General features: G+C 35.6%; 2 protein-coding genes and 1 pseudogene across 2 annotated transcripts; 2 read left to right on the forward strand and 1 right to left on the reverse strand.

Moving 5' to 3' along the window:
* The first annotated feature begins 772 nt into the window (after positions 1 to 772).
* Positions 773 to 1,764, forward strand: LOC113728921 (serine/threonine-protein phosphatase 7 long form homolog). Its single transcript, XM_027253271.1, has 2 exons — positions 773 to 1,543; positions 1,624 to 1,764. Exons 1-2 carry the CDS (start codon positions 773 to 775, stop codon positions 1,762 to 1,764), a joined length of 912 nt encoding a protein of 303 aa, XP_027109072.1.
* Positions 1,765 to 13,949: 12,185 nt separating this feature from the next.
* Positions 13,950 to 14,963, reverse strand: LOC140036214 (rust resistance kinase Lr10-like; annotated as a pseudogene).
* Positions 14,964 to 15,326: 363 nt separating this feature from the next.
* LOC113732344 (rust resistance kinase Lr10-like) lies at positions 15,327 to 18,495 on the forward strand. The gene is made up of 3 exons (XM_027258050.2): positions 15,327 to 16,328; positions 16,952 to 16,978; positions 17,115 to 18,495. Exons 1-3 carry the CDS (start codon positions 15,629 to 15,631, stop codon positions 18,236 to 18,238), a joined length of 1,851 nt encoding a protein of 616 aa, XP_027113851.1. The 5' UTR covers positions 15,327 to 15,628; the 3' UTR covers positions 18,239 to 18,495.
* Positions 18,496 to 27,065: the final 8,570 nt, after the last annotated feature.

The following is a 27,065-nucleotide window of genomic DNA, read 5'->3' on the forward strand; positions in this document are numbered from 1 at the left end:
AATGAAGAAAATGAGCGAGTACACTTCGTTAGAGTGTATGATCCCGTTAGGGGAGTGTTTTGTATTACTACTGCTTATCAACAAAGTCATCGGGGTAGCAACATGCAAACTGTTGACCTTACAAATCAAATGTGTCCATGTGAAAAATAGAGGGAATTACGATTTTCGTTTTCACATATGTTTGCAGCTTGCTTTAGGTTCAGAATAAATCCGATGACTCTTGTGGCACCGGAATATACATTTTCTGCATACCAGACTACATTTTCTAGCTGTTTTTATCCGCTTAGGCACACAAAATATTGGTCGATAATAGATTTGCGATTGCATATCCTAGGTGATCGTTTAAAACAAAAGACTCCGGGGTCTTTAAAGACGGCTAGAATCTGGAATGAGATGGATAAAAAATGTCCGGATACTCTACGTCGGTATAGTAACTATTTGCAACCCGAACACGTTGCACCTAACTACCTATATTCTGGTTACTTTCATCAATAGAATGTTAAGATTAATGTAGCGTAAAATAAATTGTCCATATTTGTGTACGAATTGAATATATTAGTGAAATGCATTCTTCTATTGGTATATAATTTTAATATGTTAATATAGTGTGATATGCATATTTTTGTTGAGGTGTTATGAATATTATTTTTCTGTTATGTTGTATATGAGATTTTTCTCATTTTGCTTTTTAGTGGCATTTATTTTGGCATATATTTTTTATAATGCATACCCAATTCGACTAATAATAATTTCGTTGCAGGCATAACTGTCTATGGATCATTGGAATGCTGTAGAACCCCCAACTCAAGGGCCGATTAATTCTTCTGTATTATATTTACAGCCACACCACAGATCCGCTATCGTTTTTGATGGTGAATCTTGTGACCTAGATGTCAGAAGATGTGACAAAGAATCTTTTAAACCCTTTATGCATATAGACCCTCGAGTATCTGATTACACCGACATGATTGGATTTGGTGGGGTACGTAGAGTCGGTTACGTTCATGTGGATCATGGATTGATCACTGCACTTGTCGAGTATTGGAAACAAGAGACACATATATTTCATCTTTCTATTATGGGCGAGGCTACTATCACCTTGCAGGATGTGGATGTGTTGTGGGGCCTGCATATTGATGGCCTTTCTGTTACCGTGAATCATATTAGACGGAATCCCTTACAACACCAACAAATGATTTATGATGTTTTAAGTGTTTGGCTAGAGAATAGGCACTTTCGAGATGGGCGATTAAAGATGTCATTCATAAAGGCACGATTATGGATAGCATTGGAGCCCAGTACCTCTGATGTGGTGGTTCGTCAATATGCTCGGATGTACATACTGATTCTATTAGGAGGCCTACTATTTGCAGATACCACAAGCAATGTTGTTAGTACAAATTGGTTCGATTATGTACAAGACTTGGAGGCGATGAATGAATACAGTTGGAAAAGCGTGGTGTTGGCCTATTTATACTCGCGGATGTATATTGCTTCTCGAGCAGAAACTAAGAGTACTGGTGGGCCTTATTTATTACTACAAGTAAATAAAAATATATCTCATAAACTATTTTTGATTAAACACACATCTTATTCAATGAAAATTACCTTGGTATTGAACAGTTTTGGGCGTGGGAGCGAATCTCACTTATTCGTCCTGATATACATCCTCGATATGAGATTGGAGATTACCCAAGAGGAGGGAGATGGGCAGATGATCGTTTAGATTATGAGCCTCCTGGTAGGCTTGCGGTGTATTATTGAGAGCAGATGGGGCTGCTAAGAATAGATCAGGTATGTTATTATTTTGTGGATAATTATTATTTGTATTTCACTGAATTTCTGTTCAAGACAATGAGGATTGAGTATCTATTTTTCCTGTTCTATCAGTTCATTTAGATGCCATATAGTGGTAACATACTGTCATCTCTACTCGCATATTGCAAACGAGGAGAGCATATATGGCGAGCAAAGGTCCATTTGATATGATACGAACGGCACCAATCTTGTGATGCAACCCGTACAGAAAGGCTTGGATCTAGAAGGTAGAGATTCACGTTGAAGACGACGAACGCAGCGGATCACCTAAACCTGTTGATCACGTGGTCAACAAATCTCGGTATTTGTAGAAGATGCCACAATCTAGCGCGGTCCTAGATTGATAAGTCAATTGAATACCTAAGATATAAATCTAAGATATTCAAGCTGCTTCAATGAAACTTTGAGAAAACTCTCAATGTAATTTTATTAATCATCAAAAACTGAATGTAAAACAATGACCTAAGGCTATTTGTAGCCTTGACTAAGGCCTAACAACATATGGCCCGTAAGCTCCGGGGGCGTTGCCCCCGAGCCCCCATCAGGGGCGTTGCCCCCTGGACCCCCGACTCACTGACCGGTCAGCGAAACCCACGTACCGGCTCAACGTAGGGACTAACTACGTGGCCCACTAAAGTGTTATTGGTCCTAAGGCCCACATGGCCTAGCCCCTTGACCCAATAACTAATAACGACTAAGGTCCAAACCACAAGCTAGTTGGACCTCTTTATTACATTCTACTAAACTAATAATGGGTCGTGGCCCAGGCGAATCATGGGCAGCTAATCCTCATGGATGGCCGATAGTAGGACAACATCTCTAGTTTCGTTGAGACCCTCAATGGCCCTTGGCTCTCCACTTGACTCACGGGCTGCACGAACCAATGTTTGTGGTGTCTCATTCAACCTCTTCGCGTGAGCTCGTGTCATAGGCCCCAACGGCACCTTCACTTGCTCCACTTGGATAGCTCCCTCGACCTCCTCATCATGATATTTTGGCACATAGTTGAGTTTCATTGTCCAGATCGAGTGATACGTCAGTTTGGCATAGTACAAAAAATTTCTAAAGAAATTGATACTGATCAGAAGGGTTTGCACCAACTTGGTCTAGCTAGATTTTCAAGAAGAAATTGGGCTCAATTTCATAGGAATTGGATAGGTTATTAGGATCGACACTACGAAGCTGAGGTCCAGGAACAGCCTACAAATACATCCAAACCTTCAGAAAAATATCTCAGATAGTACCACCGCCACACCATCTTGTACATTACGTCTCCTATCCATTAGCAGACGCAGTCCAGGCACATGCTCTACGGGGTATTACGACAACTTGAATATATGGTAATTAGTACCCCTATAATTTTCACTCCGTCAATATGTGTGCTTTTTGCTAGCATTTCCTAGTCAATCTTGTAGAGGCATATTAATTTGTCTATTTTTTTTATATCAGATGGATACCATGCAACGCATTGGACATCAGTCGCATGATGTCCTCAATCTTGATGATCCAGGACATGTTTTTCACCCATGTCTTTTGACGATCGTGGATGGTGCATTTGGGTCTATGCAACACCTTCAACAATACGATCGTATGAAAGTTGGTGATGGGGACCCATTTGAGACCCAAATATAGTCTCAGCATGTTCCCTATGAGAGGCCAGTTGGACATGTCTCTCGTCAAGTTTGAGCATCTACCAGCGAAGTTAAACGACACAGGCATGGCTTGCATGATGAGGACGACAACGAAGCAGAGCATCATGAACCTGAAGTGGACCCTCAAAATTGCACCAGGTTGACCGGTACACATTTTTCTACATCACTACATACACCGATTCGATTTTGCCACAGTTTACACAATTGCCATACTTTCCTATTTATGGTACACAATTCACTCCTTCCTCACACGTACCTGCGTTTGATTCACTATTCACGCTTTCGCCGCATATACCTGTATTTGGGTACGATGCCACTACATCAGGGGATTCTTATGTGCAGACCTTAACCAAATATATGATTTGATTTGTGCCATGGGAGGTGGTTCTGTTACTGTAGATCTTCCAGATTATTGCACTCTTGGTTAGACTATATTCATGCCTACTCAAACCCAACCAAAAGGCATGCCAGGACATGCTGTTCCAGAAAATTTTCACGACTATCGTTCCAAAGACATGGATGATAGTGATGGAACAACTGAGTCAACAGACGAGATACCCTTGTCTTTGAAAACGCAGATGATGATTATGGCCTATCTACTGTTGTTCCATAAGTTCTTGCACTAGTTATCGGAGAACGAGTGTTACATAATCGTCAGAGAAGGCCTACTACTAGATATTATTGTCCTCCGATGACACCTCAGGAGAAGGGTAAAGGCAAGAAAACTGTGAGGCATTGATATTATTTTGTCTTCGATAATGTTTTATATCTCATCCATTTAATGCATTTCACATGACATTTAATTTAATTTAGTTGTCTACTTTTTTCTGTTTAATCCAATCACTTTCAATTTGAAAAGCGTTAAACATTTTCAAAATAGAGAAGTACAAGTTATTTTATTAAACCCTATAATTGAATAGAAGGGTCCCTATAGGATAATACCTACAAAACAAATAAGTACTAGTTGTTTTACAGCTATTTTAATTGATTAAATTATTTAAACTAATTATCGTATACCAAATAATGACACACAAACAATAGATTGCATTTTATATGAAAATTAAATATATAAATCGCAATTCGTGTTATAATTTTTCATTTTTTGACACAATTACGGTTCCTTTAACATTCTATGCGCATTATAGATAATAAAATTAAAATTAACAAATCATAATAATATTAAACAATACTTCCATTCATTACACAATCACTTCAACTTAAATCATATTATTAAACCATTTTCTAAATTTAACAAATCATTACAATTAAGCATGTTATATAACTTAAGCTTGCTAAAATAGTAAACCTTAATTCTTTAAGAAACCCCTAAATCCTTTAGCGAATGGATCAAATTTTTAAAATCTAGCATCATTTAAAATGCTAAAATGCTAGCGAGACCAGTGTTTGTTTTTAAAATTTTGTCGAACTGTCTGCATTGTTTTTTAAAATTTTGATTTAAAATAATTTTTATAGAAAAATTTTTGCTGAATTGTACAAAGATTTAAAAAAAAAAACATTTCTAAATCGTCTGGCCATGGCGTGACAGCCGAAGGATTTTTTTTTAAAAAAATTCTAAATTCTCTGGCCATCGGTCCTACATGGCGCGATGGCCGGAAAGATTTTTGAAAAGAAAAAATTTCTGACTTCTCTGACCGTCGCTCCTACATGGCGCGATGGCCAGGAGGATTTTTTTTTAAAAAAAAAGACATTTCTGACCGTTACGCCATATAGGAGCGATGACTAGAAAATTTCTGACCTCTTTGACCGTCGCTCCTACATGGCGCAACGGCCAGGAGGATTTTTTTTTTTTTTAAAACATTTTTGACCTCTCTGGCCATCGTGCTATATAGGAGCGGCGGCCAGGAAGCCTTTTTTTAAAAAAAATTGCCCGTCGTGCCACAAAGCAGTCAACCCGCCATATTTGACCGACTTTTTTATCATCTAACAATATTGTAATCAATTATCCCACCCACGAAACCTTAATGCACTGGTGATGGCCACCAGCCCAAAAGCTGGTTGACCTTGAGTAACTACTTAACTATTTTTTCCTCCCTCCCTTTGCATTTTGGAAGAAAAGATTGACTAAGACATGTCTTGAATCACGTGCTCTATCAGAATTTCAGAACAAGTGATCGATCAATCACTATTTGTCGTCTTTCCTCTGTAAATAACCTCAGCAACCTTCATTTAAGAAGTATCTCACTCAAACTCTCAAATTCTTGATCTGTTTATACCCAAATTAACTTGATTGTTAAGAGTTACATCGGGAGACTTAGCCAGCAATTCTCTCCCTCTCTTTAAGTTTTAGATACATTTACATTTGGAGGAAAATAGCGAGGCAAATTTTAACTGACTATCCTTATAAATTGAGTTGCCGCTCTTAAACTTGTTTCTTGTGAGCCTACTGGACATTTCGACTAATTTGCAATACCCAAATTTAGTAAATAACCTCAACTGAAGAAAACACACAGCATAAAATTGAGGCACATTTGGCACAAAGGCAGTTATCATGTGAGCCTAATCTGCGCCTATTCCATCAAAGAATAAATCATAGTTCATTACATAAACTGCTGCGGTCACAACTTGAACGTTGCATGGTTGAAAGTTGATATAATTGACAAGTAATTCAAACATCATAAAACTTGAAACATTAAGACTTGATAGTTCCATTGGACAGTGTGCTTTCAGCTGAACCTGGATCCACGCATATGCTTCATTTAAATTTAAAGCTTTGTATTCAACAACCTGATGAATGTGAAATTTTCTACTAAGTCATTCTTTCTGCTATGCATGCACTTCTTAGGAAGGTAACTATAATATCTGCAGAATTGCCACTTCATGTAAATTGGACTGTCATTTTAGTTTTCTTCACTAATTAATATCTATAGTGGTACCTCTATAAATTAATAACCTTAGGACCATATAAATTCAATTAATTTAAAGAGGTATTAATTAATCGATAAATTAGTACTCACATTCAAAGAAACACTCATTTGACCAACTAAAGTTTTGTTTTATTTTATAAAAACATGAATTATTATATTAATAAAAGGAGGCTAAAAGTCTAAGAAATATAAACCACTATATATCTACTTGATTACAAGTACAATTTAATTAAAGTCCAAAACTTTTACGCGCAATAAGAAAAGTTAGGAATGAGATTCAAATAGATTTAAATTTCAAGAAACAATAAAAAAAAAATAGAATTATATTTTAGAAAAATATGATGTGCAATTTTAGTGAATTATTAATATATGATACAAATAAAACCAAAGGATTATATAAGGTTTTCAAAAAAATTATTATCTTATTATTTTATACAAATTATTAATTTAACTCATTAGCCCAAGTTGAGACTAGAAAAATTTATTATTTAATAGAGGTTATTAATTTATCAAATATTAAATTATAGATGGTTTACTATATTTTGTATCAAATAATGTTTTGGTTGTTTTGTGTTTTAAAGATACATTTTTCTTAGGTTTTTGATAGTTTGGGAGTTCATCACACAATTATGAGAAATGTAGCAAGAATGTCTTTTGCTTTGGATGTGAGGATGAATGGTATGTGATTAGCATTTATTTTACCTATTTTTAGTTAGATTTTAGGGTAAATTTTTGGTGTATTTTAAGTTAAAATGGAAGAATTGAGTACCTTTATAAGTTATTTTTTGTACAAGCACTGTGTCTTAAGTAAAACATGTAAAAGTGTGGGTTAATGTGCAAATTTGTATTGTTTTTGTAAGTTTTAGTGTTTTGTGAACTGATTCAAATCAACGAATGTTGGACAATTTTGATATATTTTGGTATTTTGGCTATATCTTGAGTTACAACTATCACATTGAGGTGATTCTTAAACCATTTTAAAGTTAAGACACAACTCTACAATTATTATGAAGAAATCGAAATCCAGTTCATCGCTTTTCCCGGTCAAAAAATTGAAATATAGTCAAAAAAATTTGTTGTCTAAAGCTCAAACAAGGGGATTGACCAGTCAGGGGTATTTTGGTTATTTATAAGGCTACAGAATCCAAATGAGATGATTGTTGATGAATTGGAAAGGTAGCTCAAACGAATACGATTTTCATGTTTTGTATAAGAACTATTTCAGTTTCTATTATCGAGAAAATTGCAGTTGAAATCAGTCCAAAAATAAAGCAAACTTGAAGTTTGACCAAAAACTGCAAAACTTAAAAAGCAGTAGATTTGCAAGGTGATTTGCAACGTACACCTGACAAATCTATCTTCACGGATCCCTAAATTACTGTTCTAAGTTGTTCTACAACTTGCACTCATTTCACACTATTTTGTGGAATAATTTTTCTGATAAATTTCGGCTAGATCCAACTAAACTTGTTTTAGAAAAGTGCAAAACAACTTCATGACAACATTATGAGCACATTTCCTCCTCCAAAAACATCTATAAATACTCCCTTGTATCTCATTAATTGGAGCATTTTGTAGTATGGAGAAGTGGAGTAGAAGTAAAGGTAGAAGTAATTTTAGCTCTAGTTTAATATTGTGAAGTTCAAAGTTAGTTTAAAATTTTTGAAAGGAAAGTAAAAGTACTCTTGTATCAAACTTATTTAAGAGATTAACTTGTGAAGGAATTCAAGAATTCAACCTTTAACACATTGAATAAGAATTTTCTTCATAAATTCTGTCTCTTGTTCTTATTTGTTTTGCCTTGTTACAAGTTTGTTTCATGCTTAGATGTTTTTAATATGATGTCTAACTAAACTTTTCATATCCTAGGGTGAGGATGAACTTCTTGTAATTTTGATATGAAGTAGTTAGAGAATGATTATACTTTTTTATGATTTGTTAGTTTAAAAACTTGTACTTATACTTTATAGTTGTTTGGCCATTAACTATGAATGATTTGATAATTATTGAGCAATAAAACTTGTCTTGAAATAGATTGAATTTCTTAAACATTAGCCTTATTCTTACCAAAGTAGTAAATAATGGTTAGTTTGATTCATGCAATAATTTCATTGAGTTATTTAACTTGATTCTTACCTTTTTTTTTTTTATGAAAATAGATGAAGGATGATTCAAGAAATTAATGTTCATTGACTAAAGCAATGACATATATTTGGAATTTATTACTTGACAAATCATGGAAGTATAAGTATAATCATTTTAATTAACTTTTAATTTTAATACAACAAGGGATTCTACTCCCCAGGACCCTTTTACTTAATCTTAAAGTAATCATAATCTAACTTGTTCTTTATTTCTTATGTTGCAAACTACAACCTACATGGTTGGTTTTACCACCTAATAGTTGGTTTTATATTTATTATTTTTGCTATATGCTTGATTGTACCGCTTAAACTAACATCTTCAATGACCGGTTTTACCACCTAGTTAACTTTTTTTGTTTTTACTATCTTAAACTTTTATTGTCTAGATAATAGAGCAAGTAATTAAACTCAAGTGGTTGTCGCATCCTAAGTCCTTATAGGATCGATACCTATTATTACTATAGTCAATAAACAAACCATGTACTTGTGAAAATAGGATAATAAGATTTTAAAATTTATAATGGGATAAGAGTACCCTAACAGTGTTAACTGTTGGATGAGTGCCGTAACAAGATTGATTATGACTAGTGTAGAAAGAGGGGTAGGCAAATCTGGAAAAGACATACTGGCCAAAGAGCAAAGATCTTGACATTGTAATAGGCCATTCAACATCTCAAGCAGCCATTGATTTTATATGCAGTTCAATTTTTAAATCCCTGATGTATCAGGATATTGAATTTGAATACTTAATTTTTATGTTAATTGACAAACTCAGTAAGCTTAAATATTTCTATGATGCCGATTTCAGTACAGGAATATTTAGCTTGTTCAATAAATTATGTTAGCTCTCCATTTGCAGTTGTGACATTATACATTGAACCCGTTGATGCTTCCATATTTATGTGCGGGCTGTAAGTAGTTTGGGATGGGAGTCTATAGCCATCTTGAGAAGGTCGTGGCTTTTAGCATTTGATCCTAAAGAACGATTTTGTGTAGATTCCTTTTCTTTTTCCTTTTTAAATGCTAGTGGTCCAAAATCCGAATAGGGGGTTTGCCATCTTTTAACGCCACCAATGCCTTTTAATTTCTCTTCATATGTAAATATTCAAAATAAACTTTTGTTTTGCTATTGCTTATTCTCTCGTACTCATATATAGCTTATGCCATTTTTATTTTTATTAATAACTCATGCATCATAAGCTTTTTTCCCCTATTTACAGTCTAGTTATTAAGTCATTGACGAGGCATTGATTGGAAATAAAAAATAGAAATTACATAAATTGATTTTGATAGTTTATGATAGTAATTACAATTTTTAGTACAAACAAAATGTCGATAAATTATTTTGCAATTTCTTATGCTATTTTAGAATCAAGAGGAATTAAAGAAGAAAAAAGAAATTAAAGCATTTTTTCTAAATATTTAGTGCTTGTTTGAATTAAGAATTAATGTAGAATAAGGTATTGTTAACAAAAAATTATGAATTACATAAGATACTTTAACAAAATATAGTCATTGAATCTATTATGTTCGATCGTTTCTACAAGGATGCGGGCCACTATTATAATATAAGTGTATAAGGATCGATACAAGGAGTTTGAATCAATTACTAGGTTCTTTACCTGCTCATTATTTAGACGAATATCAATTAACACAATAAAAAACAATTAAAAAGCAATTAATTCAACTAAGATTGAAAACATAAGAAGCAACTTATAGATGAAAAGCTTGAAAGAAAAGTTACCAAATACTTAAATTTTAAGGTAAAGATCCTACTAATGGCCAAGAATACAAGTGATTGGATTAAACTCTTGCCATTAACTCGTCTTATTATGGACTCATTTCCTAATTTGATCAAGACTTATTCTCAAGATGAATCGATTATTCCTAGCATTAGGTTCCCCTACTCTCGTGGTGAAGTTCTAATTCATAGATTTCACGAAATACGACTAGAAAATTCTCTTAAATGTATCACTAGTCTTGTGTTCATACTCCTTAGGTTTCCTTTATTCCCTTTCTATTATTGTTATCAATTTTCATTAATTAACAACAACTAAATGATTTATAATTGGTCATCAAGCAACTACAAATTTTAAAACATGAATAAATGGACAAGCAAGTACAAGATATAGCAAGATAAACCATATCCAACGCATATTCATAGATCCATTAATTTCCTCTATCTTTAGATGAAGCACTTAGTTCAACATGTAAATTAAAGCAATAAAACACAAGGATTCATTGCAATAATCCATATTTTAGCAAGATAAGAGAAGAGAGTTGAGAAAAGCTTAGCGAAAAGTTTAACAAAACTCCCAAGATCTTCCATTAATCCACCAAGCTTGTGCAATGAGATATTTTTCTCCTAGTTTCTCTACAAGTTCTCTCCAAAAGAGAGAATTCTCTTCTAGATTAACAGTAGGTCTAAATATCTAACTAGCTAACCCCTTCTATTCTAAGTATTCCTCCTATTCATAGCCTTTCCTTACTCTTTGGAGTCTTTACAGGACAAAAGATAATTCTTTCTTCCATGTGAATACAAAACAAATGTGCCTTCAAAAGTCCAATTTAGTGACGCTTGAATGGAATTTCCAAGGATTGAAACGACAAAAAGTTATTTTTGAGGATGTTTGATCTTCTTCTTCCAGCCACCAAACTATCCCATCATATCTCCAAACAAAAGCAAGAAAGTATGATCCAAAAGAAATCTTTTTTTTTTTTTGGAAAAATTCAAAAAGAATCAACTTGTGCAACTTGCAAACAAATTTTGGCTGACCAAATCAGTCCAGAAACCGCCTCGAGTAAGGCCGTTTTCATGGCCGGTTCCTGTGCAAAGTTTTTGAGCAAAAGTTGAGAAACCATTTTGTCCATAAACTGTTCTACAAATTGGTTCAGCCTCAACTACTTTCATTCCCCTGCCTCATCACCATTTTTACGCTTAAATGCTTCTTGGTTTTTTCCGCTTAACATGGAGATTATTTTCTTTCAAATCTTTTGCCCATTTCCTACAAACAACCAACCAAACAAGTAAAACAGGACAAAAATTCTAACATAGATCAACAATACTCAAACATCAATTTTTAGGACAATATCAACTTTTACTCTTGATTTTATCACAAAAATGGTTAAAAACTTCATGAAATAGCCATAAAACGCAGTGCACATAAGGTACATATCAAATATTTGGTAGCACAAGGGTAAAATTGATAAAGGATTGAGTATTTGAGGGCATATATGTCTTTTTGAAGCCTTTTTTTGTTCACTAACATGTTCGACCGTTAGTCATTATGAGGCAATTCGAACATTTTGTAAATATATCATGTAAATCAAAATTGACTCCTAGTTGTGGGGGTAATTTGTAATTAAGGCTAATATAATCATTATGGATTGACTCCACCATGCAAATTACTTGTAAGTATATTACCAAAAAAAAAAAAGGAAACAAATAGATGAAGATGATATGGAGGTTAGTATGGTGATATTTCATTGTGAAATTGGAAGTTTAATAATCAATTTTGCATCTAGGTTCCAAAAAGAAGGAAAGATGAAGTGAAGGAGAAAAGATATCTAGTATGATGAGTTGCATTTGGGTGAATTTTTTAACTGTAACATTAATTTGTTTTTGTAATGTGATGTACGTGAAATACAAAAGTGACTAGAAATATATAAAAAAAAAAGAAGTTAGAGAAAGGGTACACAGTAAAGTTTATTTGGATCGAAGATTATGCGAAAATTTTTTTTATTAGTGCTTTTAACACTTCTTGTGATATTTGAAGGCTAAAATGTTGGTTCAAAAGATAAAAAGGTAATTAGAAAACACAAAATGTATAAAAAAAAAAAAGGAGAAACATTTTTCTAAATAATGGGAAATCCAAACACATCTAACTGCCCCTTTCCAAACGTTATGCATTGCTGGTTTATAGTTACTTGTAACATTACTTTAAAAGTCAAATTTATTTTTTGTGGTAAAAAGTGGGAAAATTTTTATTAATTAAATTGATAATTGCATCAAAGCGGAAATTACAAGAGTTGGTGGAACCACATCCCACCAAGAGAAATAAAAATGCAACTAACATGATTATGGTGTGTTAATTGGATTTTGTGAACTGAGGTTTACAATCTAGAGCTCAGTTTTCTTTTTTATATATATTTTTTGACTGAGGTTGGCCCATTAAAGCCCACAAACTATAGGCTCACAATCGTCTAACTAAATTAATCGTATTTTTAAAATTTTCAATTTCAAGTTCGTAAATTTATTGGTTGACGATACAAATTTTCAGAAATATCAAGTGATATAGTGATAAAATGTTGTGTTCAATCTATCTTCACACATTCACATGTAACATACATCATTCAAGTGAAAAGGGTTGAAGTTTTTATTAAGAATTAACAATAATAAATTTGATAAAAACATACATGACTTGTAGATTAAAAATTGTGTTTTTTGACAAAAAAAAAATATCATGAATTGATATTGACATATTAGTTTTTGTTAAGTATTCCCGTTTTGCATATAAATACTTTGATGTTAGTTACATATTGTATTTTAAATCTTAAACAAACTTACATACATGTGGCTTATTTGGGCCGAGCTTGTTCATGCTGATTTTGGCAGGGCACAAGTTCTGCTCACTTGTAAGCAATTTTACCTGAGCCTAACCTGACCTTATCTTAGACTCAGCCCGAATTATTACAGGCTTGATGGATCGAGCTCGGGTATATTTGGCCCAATGACAGTCTTGAACAAGAAATAATTTTTCAATCTGAATTATGAGATTTGTTAAGTTATTGAATTGTTAACTACTGAAATTTTAACATTTAAGAACTGAAATCTTAACATATTTGAATGTATTCTGCATTAAGTGATAAGTGAATAATTTAAAATTTATTTTTTTAAAATTATATTTAATCCAAACAATCCACAACCATTTAATTAATTAAGATGTTTTAATTTTTGGTTGTTAAACACGTCTGAACATATTAATATCTGAGCTCATTAAATTTGAATGCTAATTTGGTGTCTTAGTTGCTTCAAGATATATACTTTTTCAATTAATTGAGAGGGGGGGGGGGGGGGTTTGGAGGATCCTTATAAATTCACTAAAATTTTTCCCAAATTTGTTTTTTATAAGCAATTAAAACATGAGTATGGCTAATGCTTAGCTCGAAAGCATTCGTTATCTTAGGTATTGATTTTTAAGCAAAACTAAAACTAATTTGAGAAGGAGTCTAAATGCAAGAATATAATAAATACAAGTATGTTCATTTATATGATAGTTTAGGTGCAATTTCGATGTATAAACGAGCGTCTCTGTGCGACCCTTAAGAAAAACCCTTGTAAAGAAATCTGTCAAACCTTAATTGCAGACACGAAAAACATTAACAATTCCAATATAATTACAGCTTTAATGTTGCACGAGCAGACTTCTTTTGTTTTTTTTTTTTCTTTTTTTTCTGGATAAATGGCAAGAGCAGCTCTTTGGTTGAAGTTTGGACACGAAGTATCAATACTATTACAGCTAATCGAGGAAGAAATGAAGATTGTCGAGAATTCTGTGACACTTGGATTTAATTTAATCTCGATCCATAGTTCCATACTCATTTCATTTGAATCCATACGATCTAGGGATAGCAGTGGGAGATCAGCTATATGTCTTCTGCATCAATTCCATCATCCTCGAGTGCAGGCGTTTCGTCCGGATTTTGAAATGGCTTAGGAGGCATTTCTAAGAGTTCACCATCGCCTTCAAGCATTTCAATGACTCTGTTAATGGAAGAGCGACGGGTTGGCTTCATCTGCATGCACCACAATGCTACCAGGATCATCTTCTTCAACATCTTTATTTCATCTTCTGAGGCATCTCCCATCTCAATGTTGTTTCCTTTGCTCAGCTGATCATAAACCCATGAAGGGAAGTATATCTGGCTCCTCTGGTCCACTAAAGGGTTCAGATTTTTCCTTTTCCTAGCTATTTCCAACTGCAGCATTCCAAAGCTGTATATGTCTGCTTTATAAGAGACTCCTCCAATGTTTTGTAGTACAATTCTGGAGCCATGTATCCCAACGTACCTCTTGCAGCTGTCAGGGACACAATACTATTCTCTGTTGGATACAATTTTGCAAGTCCAAAATCAGAAAGTCTAGGAGCAAAATGCTCATCTAGAAGAATGTTGTGAGGCTTGATATCAAAATGCAAAATTTGCATCTCACAGCAATCCCAAGAGCAATGTCGAACAGCTTTTCACAACTCAAGGATGTTGTCTCTGTTTCTTTTCGGAAGATATATTTCTCAATATATCCATTAGGCACGATTTCATTTATCAACTTCGCTGATAAATTCCTGGCCATTGGCCTTGGATTTGCCCAGCATTTTTGCCACTACTAGTGGGCAACTCCGAAGCTGTCCTTTAGAAACGGTCCCATAGCCTCCTTCCCCCAATTTGTGGTTGAAGTTCTTGGTCATCTTTCTTATGTCTGAGTATGCATATCTAACTGGCATGAGATTGTACGGACTGTTTATTTGTTCATGAATATACAAATAAAGTAGAAGATTTTCTCCGGTCAAAGATCATACCAAGCTCAAATAATCAATCACTCCACCTGCCAAACGTCCCTTTCTTGGTTGAAAAAAGAAATGGACTCATTTTTTTCTTACACTCATCTTAGATTTTCTCTTTACACCTATTAGTAACCTTAATAATCAACCATTATTTTCTTCTAGGCGACCCACAATTAAGATTATATCAAGCTTTAACCACAGATTAAGAAGGGCATAATTGAAATACCAAAAACTAATATCACAACAGTGCTTACGCTTACACTTTAAAATACCAAGACTCATGGTACTTTTATATAGAGTATAGGTAGATTATCTTGAACCGTTGCTTGCACCAAACTCCCTTGAAATTTAGTGAACTAGGCTAGTTGCTAAGACGTCTGCAATATTTACAATCAAAATCCCTGTTCTGACTTCTTAATTTTTTTATTTTCTTTTATTTCCCGACAATCGATTTATTTTGAAGAAATCCAAGTTAATAAAAGGAGAAACAAGACGTTGTGTGCGACCCAATTCAAAAGGATACTTTCCACAATCTGGAGGTGCAGGAGTTTATCTTTCTTCCTAGGAAAATGGTGATCCTCAATGTGGTCAGGCTAATCTTCTTAGCTACTTTAACTGCTCTAGGGTCCTGCAAAATACATGATAATTGCACGGTGAGAAGGTGCGGCGATCAGGGTCCGGCTATCAGATTCCCCTTCCGATTGGAAGGCCGTCAACCACAGCACTGTGGCTTCCCTGGATTTGAGCTTTCTTGCACCCAGAGTCAGGAGACTGTGCTGGAGAACCCATTTCGAGTTAAAGCATCCCTCAACCAGACCAAGCCTCCTTTCTCAGTGAAGTTTGTCATCAATAAAATTGATTACGAGTCTCAATTGCTGTATGTATCCAAATTGGATGGCTGCCTTCCTGGGCTGCTTCCCAAACTAGATTTGTCTGCATCTCTCTTTCAAATACAAGATGTCGACGATGACTTTTCTTTTTTTAAATGTTCTTCCAAAAAATTGTATGGCATGATACCTATCCCCTGCCTCAGCAATTCGAGTTACCAAGTTTATGCAACTCAGTCTAGTGGTGACCTCCGATATGCATCCCTAGTTTCTTGCACGAAGATGTTTGAGATTCCTTCACTATTCTATGCCCTCATTGAGCCTCAAATCCCTCTAGTTTTAAGCTGGTCCGCACCAAATTGTGGATACTGTGAGGCAGAAGGCAAGTTCTGTAGATTAAGCAGCAGTTCAGCAGGTATTCAATGCTTCGAAAATGGTACAGGTAGATCATCTATCCTCCTTCCATCTCTTGTAGTTTTGCTATAAAGAGAGCCTTTAAATTTGCCTCCTAGGTGTTCCTATCTACATTTATTTCCGTCAAACAGTATCCATCCTTTCCAGAACAGATGGAGTCTACACATTGTATGTGCGTCTGCTGTCCTCAATTTAATTTCGTTTCTTGGTTTTCCTTTGAAATGTGTAATCCATTGCAGCAGACATTCTTAAATGTGCACCTCATTATTCTAAAACCTGAAAGCAGCAGGTACACACTATTGTAAAACTGCCCTATATCTGCATAAAATCAGTTTTTTCCTCAGCTTTTAGGATAGTTTGACAGGGAAGTTTGAAGCCAGGGTGCTTTAAGGTTAGTGCTTGAAGGGATTCTCAGCAATTGCAAAATACAGTTGATATCAGGGTTTCTCCCATTATGAATTTTGTGTGGTGGTGACAAAAAATTTGACAAATTTTGAAAAAGTGATAAAAACCTAGGCTTATATGCGCATTTGTTATATCAGTACTTGATTTCCAATATTTGTGTCCATAATGTACTACAAAGAAGATTAGTAATTGAGTCAATTTCCAGTAATAAATTCATGCATGAGTGTTATCTTTCCTTTTTCACAGGTCCGCTGAAGAAAATAAAGGTTACAGGTTAGTCATCACTCTACCTGAAGTCAAATTTTTTTTTTTTGTTTGGTTTCTTTTTCCTACAAAATAAAACAAAAAGAAAAATGGAAAACAAGAGTGGGATTCTCTGTCTATGTAATGAATTCACTTTGGCATGCAGGCTTGGTAGTAGGTCCTGCTCTCATTGTCTTAATTGGAATTGCCTCCTATCGAATGTTTCGCTCCAAAAAACTCAAAAAAGAAGATCAACTTAAGATTGGACAATTTCTGGAGGATTACAAGGCTCTCAAGCCATCGAGATACTCCTATTCTGATATCAAGAAAATAACTGGAAATTTCAGCGAAAAACTAGGCGAAGGAGGTTACGGAACAGTGTACAAGGGCAAGCTTTCTAACGAAGTTTTCGTAGCTGTTAAGGTCCTCAACAACAGCAAAGGAGGTGGGGAAGATTTCATCAATGAAGTGGGCACCATTGGTCAAATTCACCACGTTAACATTGTTCGATTGGTTGGATATTGTGCTGATGGCTACAGAGGAGTTCTTGTCTATGAATTCTTGCCCAACCACTCCCTCGAGAAGTTCACATCTTCAGAGAACGAGAGAAATTTGCTCGGATTGGAGAAGTTGCACAACATTGCTTTGGGCACAGCGAAAGGGATCGAGTACCTTCACCAGGGGTGCGAGCAGCGGATCCTCCACTTTGACATTAAACCTCATAACATCTTGCTAGACCAGAATTTCAATCCAAAAATCTCTGATTTTGGTCAAGCAAAGTTGTGCTCCAAGGAGCAAAGTGCTGTGAGTATGACTGCTGCAAGGGGAACAATGGGATACATTGCACCAGAAGTCTTCTCCAGGAACTTTGGAAAGGTGTCACATAAGTCTGATGTTTATAGCTTCGGGATGTTGTTGATCGAAATGGTTGGAGGTAGGAAAAACATTAAGATTGGAGGTCAAGATAATAGTGCTGAAGCTTATTTTCCAGAGTGGATTTACAACAAATTGGATCAAGGAGAAGAAATAACAATCCAAATTGACAACGAGGATGATAAAATTACAGCAAAGAAACTAATGATTATAGGGCTGTGGTGCATTCAGTGGTATCCTGTTGATCGGCCCTCCATGAAAGCTGTGATTCAAATGCTTGAAGCAGAAGAGCCTCCTTCCATGCCAAGAAATCCTTTTGGATCCACAAACACGATAAATAAGAGAGCCACATTGGGTGGAGGCATTTTTGTCAATGAACTGAAAAGCATATCTGAATCTGAATCAGAAGAGTCATGATATATACCCGCGAAAGTGTTTAAAGTACCAAAAGACTGGTCTATGGTTTTGAAAAATTTATTTGTGGGTAATTGAAAAAGTATCATGCAACTCATATGAGCTCTTCTTTATCTCACAATAATGTTTAGAATTGCCTAAAATGGGAAAATTTGATTTTCCTTATGTAAATCTCTTTTTCCTCATTTTTAGTATCCACATGTGTGGCTCAAACGTTGTTACTTTTGGATGGAAACGTCCATTTACTATTTTTGTCCAAATTGTAAGGCAATTTCTTGGATACTATCATACAGTGCTGAAGTGGTAAAATTTTCAACAAATCGAATAGAACTGTGTTATACTCCACGAAGAGAATTAAATCAAAAAGCCCTTAACATGACTCAAATCGGCATACATATCTATTTTTGGACAATAATATATCGAAAGGTCATGTGTTTATAATAATTTAAAAAGTCATATGTTTATAAAAAGAATCAATATTTTATACACTGATATTGTATACATTTTTATCATTGGATATATGACACAAAATTTGAATTTAAATTTAAAATCCAAATTTTGCATATATGTCGTGTATTTGCAACCGTGATAGTGTATATACTGTCAATGTATATAAGATTTACTCATAAACTATAACCTACAAGCGGACCCTAAACTAGATTTACATCTGCTATATTTTATTACGGCAATCGGCACGTCAATGTAGAAAGCTCATCCTATCAGGACCGGCAACGACTTGCAAGTCTTTAGCCAATTAGCGAAAATGAGGGACAATATATAATTAAGCAGACGATGACTTGTTGATATTCATTTTTTTTTGTACCATAATAATTAGTGAATACAACGTTTAGTTTTTAATTGTTTTTCCAGTGGAATAGACTATATACCCGCAAAAAAAATAATGTAGTGCCCATTTGGCCATTGACTTGAGTAAGCGGTCCGGATTTGCTATGTCTGATTGCATCTTCCTGAAACTTTCTTTTTTTTTTTTTTTTTTTTATGATTACAAGTAACTTAGAATGGACTAATCATTAAAGTATATCATTGTTGGTTAGAATAAACCACTATTACTAATAAATAATTAGCAGTTTTAAAATTAATTCATCTATTAACTAACCGTATTAAAGGAAGCTACAAGTATTATTGGTCCAACTGACTTGCGTCTAACATAAATGTAATAATTCTAAATCTAATTGAAGAGTTCTTCTATATTGGTGTCCTTAAAACATTGGTTAAGACACATTAATCTATCTATTAGCTACCTACCTATCTATTATCCTATAAAAAGTATGGTTGAGTTTTGCTAATTAAGAGTGTAAGCCGAAGTTTGTCTTAATTTTGTAATAACCAAATTACCCCCCTCACCAATAAATAAAAAAATTGCATTGCATTTCCTTAATAATTAGGATAAATTACTTATAAGCCCCAATGATTTTATATAATACTAAATGGCCCTCCTAAGGTTTCAAAATAGCCACATAACCCTACTATGGTTTTAAGTAAAGTGAAAAATGGATGAAATGCATAACCAATTAGTACAACTTTATACCAATGCGCTCTAAAAGCGCGTGCGATACAATATTAATCTCTATATGACCCTCTTATGATTTTTATAAATATCCACCTTACACCTTGTAATTTTTATATTTATCCACGTAATCTCCCTATACTTTTATATAAGACAGTTAAGCTCTCAACTAATTTAGTATTTAAGTAAGGATACTATTGGTATTTTAATTAAGGATGTTACATAGGCTATTTTTCGTTAAGTTTCTATATAAACCAATTGGAGGTGAAGTGGGCATTTTGAAACGTTGGGGGGAGGGGTTATGTGACAATAGATGAAATCACATGGAGATTATATATAATTTACCCTAATAATTAGGGTAAAATACATAAAACCCCCCTGTGGTTAAGGAAATTGACACGAAACTTCCTCATTGTTTAGAAACTACCACTTAACCCTCCTGTGCTTTGGACTTCTTAGGATTTTACCTGCTAACCGGCTGGGAAGCTAGCGAGTGATATTGAAGCGACCTAATGGTAACTTATGACTAGAAGAAACTCATTTCATTCCAATTTTGCCCTCCATGTCTCTTACAAATGAAACCCACCATAGTTGTAGTTCTGTAAATGAAAAAATTGGACAGAGAAATGCAAAACGAAGACCCAAAATCATAAGATTGGGGAGAACAACTTTGGATGGGAAAAAAAGAGCTTTGGAGGGGCTAAATCAGCTATCATTTCAAGGGAGAACCCAAAAATGTCAAGCTCCCAAAATTTTGGCGGTGGATCGAGGGACCTAAGGTACCAAAACCGGCGATGTTTCTGCAATAATAAAGCAAAAATTAAGGTTGTAGAATCTGAAAAACCATCAAAAGTTATGTTGTATTATGTATGTGAAACTGGTGCTTGTTCATTTTGGGCATGGTGCAACCCAATTAGTAGAGAAGGAGGCACTAATGAATCATCCTGCCAAAGTCCATACATGGAAGGGGTTTCACCAATTGGACCTGCAACAGCAGAAAGATTTAACATGTCTGGGCAAGGAATGGAAAGTAATAACTATAACATCATTATGGGATTACAATCGAAGATTCAAAATATCGAAGCAACGATGGGCTAATGAAGATGATGATGATGCTGACTGTACTTGTGTTTCTTTTGTCATTGGTTGTTATATGTATGAGATGAATTTTGGGCAAAAATTGTAATGTAAAAGTAGTGTAATAGAATTTGGAGTTGGGACAAGTTGTAGTGCAAAAACCACATCCTAGTTTCAATCTGGAGTTGATTTTCATGTTTGAATTATAAATGACCGAATGAAGCCACTTTTGTTCAAGACATTGAAAAAGCTGCTTTTATTCAGGACCTAAGGTAAAGGCCTTGAGATTTAAATACAATGAAGTTGTATGCAATGAAGTTGTTAGATTAAGTCATCAGATGCAAACACATAACCAGCAATATTGCCATCCATAAACACTTGTCAGATTTAGTCATCTTGAGCAAAGATATGGCCAGTAATATTGCCATCCGTATTACCACAACCATACATGATAAATTAGCAAAAATGTGGCCAGTAATATTGCCATCCATAAACAAAAAAAGGTCACATATTACCACAACCATACCACAATGGTATCCTACCATAACATGACCAAAAGGTTCACCAGCAATACAGTCACAAATGCCACAGTCAACCAAAACATAGCCAAAAAGTCTGAGTACAATAGCACAATGGCATCAGTCAACCAAAAGATAGCCACAGTCAAGCAAAACATAGCCAAAAAATCTGAGAGAAAAAATTCATATTGGTATCAGTACCCCAAAATAACTGCCAAAGTCAACAATTCCAAAGCCAAAAAATTTGAGTACAATACCCACGAAAGTATCAGCCAACCAAAAGATAGCCAAAAATCTGAGTACAATGAAAAATATTGCAACATCTATACCATAATGCTATTAGTACATTCAACCAATAAATGTTCGGACTATTCTACTTAGCATAACCAGTACATTCAACCAATTACTTCCTCTTCAACAGCACCTCATTTTCTTGGTCTCTTGGAGCCACAATGTTGCAGCCTTGACATCCTTGTTGCTGGTTGCTTTCTCTTTGAGGATCTACTATGCTGGCTTTCTTAGTTGGTACCACTTATATGCTGATTTGGCTCCTGTATATAAGTCGTCATGGTTAATATATATGTAAGTATATTCTAGCAGCCAAAAATGACAATTACTTTCTAGTACCTGTGAAAGTGTAGTAGCAGTAGTACTTGAGACACTAGCCTGAGTTGCAGAAGTTACGGATGTTGCATTTGAAGCTGTTGGACCAACTTTAGGTGCCTACAGTTCAAATCGAAATTAATTAGTATATAAGTAGCAACAAAACACACTAAAACATAGTTTTGATTCTAAAATGTTACATTACTTTGTAAAGTTTAGACTGAGGGTGAATCACTGATTTGCAAGTTCTTATGTTGTGTCCAGATTTCAAACACTTTCGACAGTAAACTGCAAGACCTTTCCTACTTGCTTTCTGCTGATTTGGATGCTCTTCTGGACCCTTCTTCCTCTACTTTTTTGGCCTACCAGACTGTTTTTTCACGAATGATGGGTTCAAATATTGCATTTTGCTATCTATCCAGAACTGCCTCGAAGGAACGGGACCAATTGTGAAGTTGTAGGCCATTAAATATGCTTCCTTATGGTAACAAGCATCAACATATTTGATACGAACGGCACCAATCTTGTGATGCAACCCGTAGAGAAAGGCTTGGATCTAGAAGGTGGAGACTCACGTTGAAAACGACGAACGCAGCGGATCACCTAAACCCGTTGATCACGTGGTCAACGAACCTCGGTATTTGTAGAAAACGCCACAATCTAGCACGGTCCTAAATTGATAAGTCAATTGAATACCCAAGATATAAATCTAAAATATTCAAGGTGCTTCAATGAAGTTTTGAGAGAACTCTCAATGTAATTTTATTAATCATCAAAAACTGAATGTAAAACAATGACCTAAGGTTATTTGTAGCCGTGACTAAGGCCCAACAACATATGGCCCGTAAGCTTTGGGGGCGTTGCCCCCGAGCCCTCACCAGGGACGCGTCGCTCCCTAGACCCCCGACTTGCTGACCAGGCAGCGAGACCCCCGTACCAGCTTAGCGTAGCGACTAATTACGTGTCCCACTAAAGTGCTATTGGTCCTAAGACCCACATGGCCTAACCCCTTGACCTAAGAACTAATAACGACTAAGGTCCAAACCACAAGCTAGTTGGACCTCTTTATTACATCCTACTAAACTAATAATGGGCCGTGGCTCAGGCGAATCATGGGCAGCTAATCCTCATGAATGGCTGATAGTAGGACAACATCTCTAGCTTCGTTGAGGCCCTCAATGGCCCTTGGCTCTCCACTTGACTCACGGGCCGCACGAACCAATGTTTGTAGTGTCTCATTCAACCTCTTCGCGCGAGCTCGTGTCATAAGCCCCAATGGCACCTTCACTTGCTCCACTTGGATAGCTCTCTCGACCTCCTCATCAATATTTCTCGAATTTCAACTTTCTGCTCTGAATGCAGGCTACCGCATGTACGCAAGGAATGTCAATAAACTGAAAATGACCCCATGTACATGTTTTCATCTTCAAATTGACAACATTTGTCCTTTCATAGCCATCAACTTCCAAATTTCCATTTCCTCCATACACCGCAACACAATTTCTTGCCTTTATCTTAAGTTTCTCTAACTTCTCATAAATGTTCGGACATAAAGTGCCACCATGTTTCAGCATGCCCTCTCGTTTGATTACCAACCTTTGCATTAATCTCCTTCGAATCCACTCCAGCATTGTTATTATTGGCTCCCCTCTAGCTTTTAGAGTGTAATTATTCCATGACTCACTCATATTGTTAACGTAAGTGTCACTCCTACAAGCTGTACTAAAGTGAGCTCTGGACCATAGTTTCGGAGGCAACCGTTTGAACCATCCCGCAGCTGTTAGCTTGTCACCTTCCTATGGGTCAGCCCTTTCAAGATTTGCTAGCGCAGTTTCATACTCCGGCATGCTTGCTGCTGCAGCAACTTCCCAAAACATGTCTCTAAGGTCTTGATTCCTAAATCTTTGTTTGAAATTCTCGAACATATGTTTCAAACAGAATCTGTGCTCTGATTCAGGAAACAATTTTTTAATTGCATGCACAAGACCCTTTTGCCTATTCGAAATGAAAGTGTAAGCCACTCCTTTGTTTCCTCTTCCAATTTGGCTGATTAAATCCCGCAAAAATCAACTCCAATTGTCGTAATTCTCTACCTCAACACTAGCAAAGGAAATAGGGAACATATTATCATTGGCATCCCTACCCAAGGCTATAAGCAACTGACCTCCAAAGGGACTCTTGAGAAAGCAGCCATCTAGTCCTATGATAGGTCTATATCCTTCTAGGAAATCATTTTTCAAAACACTTAAACCATAATATATCCTCTGAAATGTAGCCCTTTCCTCAACATTTCACCTATCAATTTGCAATGAAATATGACTATCAGCATTGGAATTTTTAACAGTAGCTACATATTCCCAAAGTTTGTGGTATTGCTCCATGTCATTACCCCTAAGTGCCTCTAATGCTTTTTGCTTTGTTCTGGCAGTTTTTTTCTGACTAATGTCTAGCATAAACAATCTTCTTGTCACATTCACTATGCCAGGAATACTGCACCCAGGATCATCACTCACTTTGATTTGAAATTTATTACTCAGATATGTTGAAGTGGCATGTCGATTGCTGTAATCCCTGCCACAATGGTGCTCTCCCTTAAGAGTTTTGATCATAAATGTCTTTGTTTTCTGAATTCTGCTTGCATGAATTCTCCAACTGCACCCCTTTGCACATTTAGCTGTAATTCGAGAGCATTTATTTCTGATGTAGTTGTGATCATATCCCTCCCTAATTTCTCATTCCACCAAAACCTCTCTAAATTTATAAAAGCTAGTAAATTTACGGCCAAACTTTAGTTCAAAGTACTCTTTCCTAAACTCTTCATCCGCATTGAAGTAACTGTAGGCAGGGATGCTTTCATCATCAGATCCTACTCTTCTGTGAAACAGGTTTTCATCATTCTCTACTGCCTCATTCCAGTCATCTTCCTGCTGAGTCGCATGACATCTATCATCCCTCCCTGATTTGGATTGGGTTTGCTGTTCATGTTGTCCCAAATCAGCTTGTTTTTTATCTTTTGGTTGCTGATTTTCTTGTTGCTGTTGATGTTCATCTAAATCAGTTTGTTTTGTAGCTTTTGCTTGCTGATTTCCTTGTTGCTGTTGATGTTCATCTAAATCAGCATGTTTTATAGCTTTTGCTTGCTGATTTTCTTGTTGCTGCTCAGACCTAATACCAATCGAATTTACAGATCCAACATTTATAGATGCCCGTGTTGATTCTTGACCATGTAAACCTACAAATATGTCATCATATTTAGGCAGTTCTACTGCTTCTCTTAGCCAGTCAGGAAGATCTGAATAATCTGGAATGACTTCATCTTCTTCTCCGCCTTCTCTCTCTGCCTGTGTTGTTGGTTCTCCCCTACAATCAGTCTGCTCTTCTATTGGATCTCTCTCTGCCTCTGCTGTTTCTTCTGTTGACTTCCTTGTAGGAGACTGCCGGAGCTCTGAAGATGTATCACATTCTTCTATGTCTTTGAATAACCGCCTGACTGACTTCCTTGCACTTAACTTTACTCTTTGCAACTTAGCTTTTTTATCATTTGTTGTCTTCTTTCTCTTGGACTTTTTACCATATTCATGTATTTTCTCTCTATGTGGTACCACAAAAGCTGGATCCGACTCTATTTGTGATGACTCTTTTTCATAGATCTCCTTTGTTCTACAGTTAATGTGTGGATTGTTATTATTGTCCTCACTTCCAATTACTAAAGGGTCAATGTCATCCCTGCCTTTAACAGCTGAGGACGAACCAATCTCAGCCTGCCAGCCATCATGATATGGAAGTGCAAGTACGCCATCACTAGTCACTCTCTTGTACAATATTTTTTCTTTCGGGGACACAACTTCAATGGGATCAGACCCCCTCTCAGCATATATGTGCATTTCTGTAAACCACTCATAACATGTTGTCAATAATTCGATGTCGACATCATCCTTGATGGGAACCACACCAACATCAAGGTCATGAAAGGGAATAGAGTACCAGAAATTCATATTTGTTACGCCGTGCTCAATTGTTTGGTACATTTTTTCAAACTCAAATACAGATAATTCATCAGAGTCCCATCCACAAAATACCCTCACGTGTTCGCAAGTGTATCTAATTCTCGGTTTCCATTTGAAATATCCACAATAATGCATGTGTATGTCTATGGTCAGCCACGGATTATTTCCCATTCTTATGCACCTAACCCAAAAGTAACCGAGATTAATTTCTTATGCACCTAACCCAAAGTAACCGAGATTAATTTACTAATTCAATTCTTAGATGTATCAAAAAACAGAGATAGAAATTAATTTACTCATTTCCTTTTCAGATGTATAAAAAAGAACAGACAATATTTCATACACTCAGTTTCAAGAAAGTGTAGTAAAAAAAAAATCAACATTAACACACTTATCTAGAAGGATAAAAAACATAATCAATACCAATATGGACCACAGTAGTCCTAATCAATATATACTTTTTGTAGTATACTGCAATTTTTTCAAAAATTTCCCCCAAAGATTGTCAGAAAAGCTTCTGATCACCCAGTTTTTGCGTATTTAGCAATTTTAAACAGAATTTCCCCACAAACATTGTCGGAAGATTGTCGGAAAAGCTTCTGACCATGCCAAAACTAACATTTTGCATATTTACCAAATTAAAAAAAAAATTCCCACAAACATTGTCAGAGAAACTTCTGACTAAGCCAAAACTAACAATAGTGGTTCTTTTACCAACTTTCAAAATATCCCCAACAATTTACTACCAAACCACCTGTCATCAAACAAATCAACTCGTCTAATGCTTAAGGTTCAGATATGTATTTTACCTGGTTAATAGCTATGCTCAATGCGTTGCGACTCTCGACCGATTTGCACAGAAACGCCGCCGACCGATGTTCACCATATATCCTGCCGATCTGCAACACAGAAACACCTTCTTCTTGCCTGTACGTTTAGGGTTTCTCTCTCAAAACATGAAATGTAGCTCAAGCCCAACCGATCTTGACCATAACTCACATTGCTATGCACAGAAACACCTTCTTCTTGGTTGTAGGTTTAGGGTTTCTCTCTCATTTTCAGAAGTCCGCTCCAGATTGACTAATTGCATCCATAAC

This window comes from Coffea arabica, chromosome 2e (genome assembly GCF_036785885.1).
Source record: "Coffea arabica cultivar ET-39 chromosome 2e, Coffea Arabica ET-39 HiFi, whole genome shotgun sequence".
Lineage (NCBI taxonomy): Eukaryota > Viridiplantae > Streptophyta > Magnoliopsida > Gentianales > Rubiaceae > Coffea > Coffea arabica.

Bases quoted from the DNA above. Each gene is read 5' to 3' on its own strand.
- LOC113728921 (XM_027253271.1), top strand. From the start codon at position 773: ATGGATCATTGGAATGCTGTAGAACCCCCAACTCAAGGGCCGATTAAT. The intron at 1,544-1,623 runs GTAAATAAAAAT...GGTATTGAACAG, and splicing joins GGCCTTATTTATTACTACAA to TTTTGGGCGTGGGAGCGAAT.
- LOC113732344 (XM_027258050.2), top strand. From the start codon at position 15,629: ATGGTGATCCTCAATGTGGTCAGGCTAATCTTCTTAGCTACTTTAACT. The intron at 16,329-16,951 runs GTAGATCATCTA...CCTTTTTCACAG, and splicing joins ATGCTTCGAAAATGGTACAG to GTCCGCTGAAGAAAATAAAG. The intron at 16,979-17,114 runs GTTAGTCATCAC...TTTGGCATGCAG, and splicing joins GAAGAAAATAAAGGTTACAG to GCTTGGTAGTAGGTCCTGCT.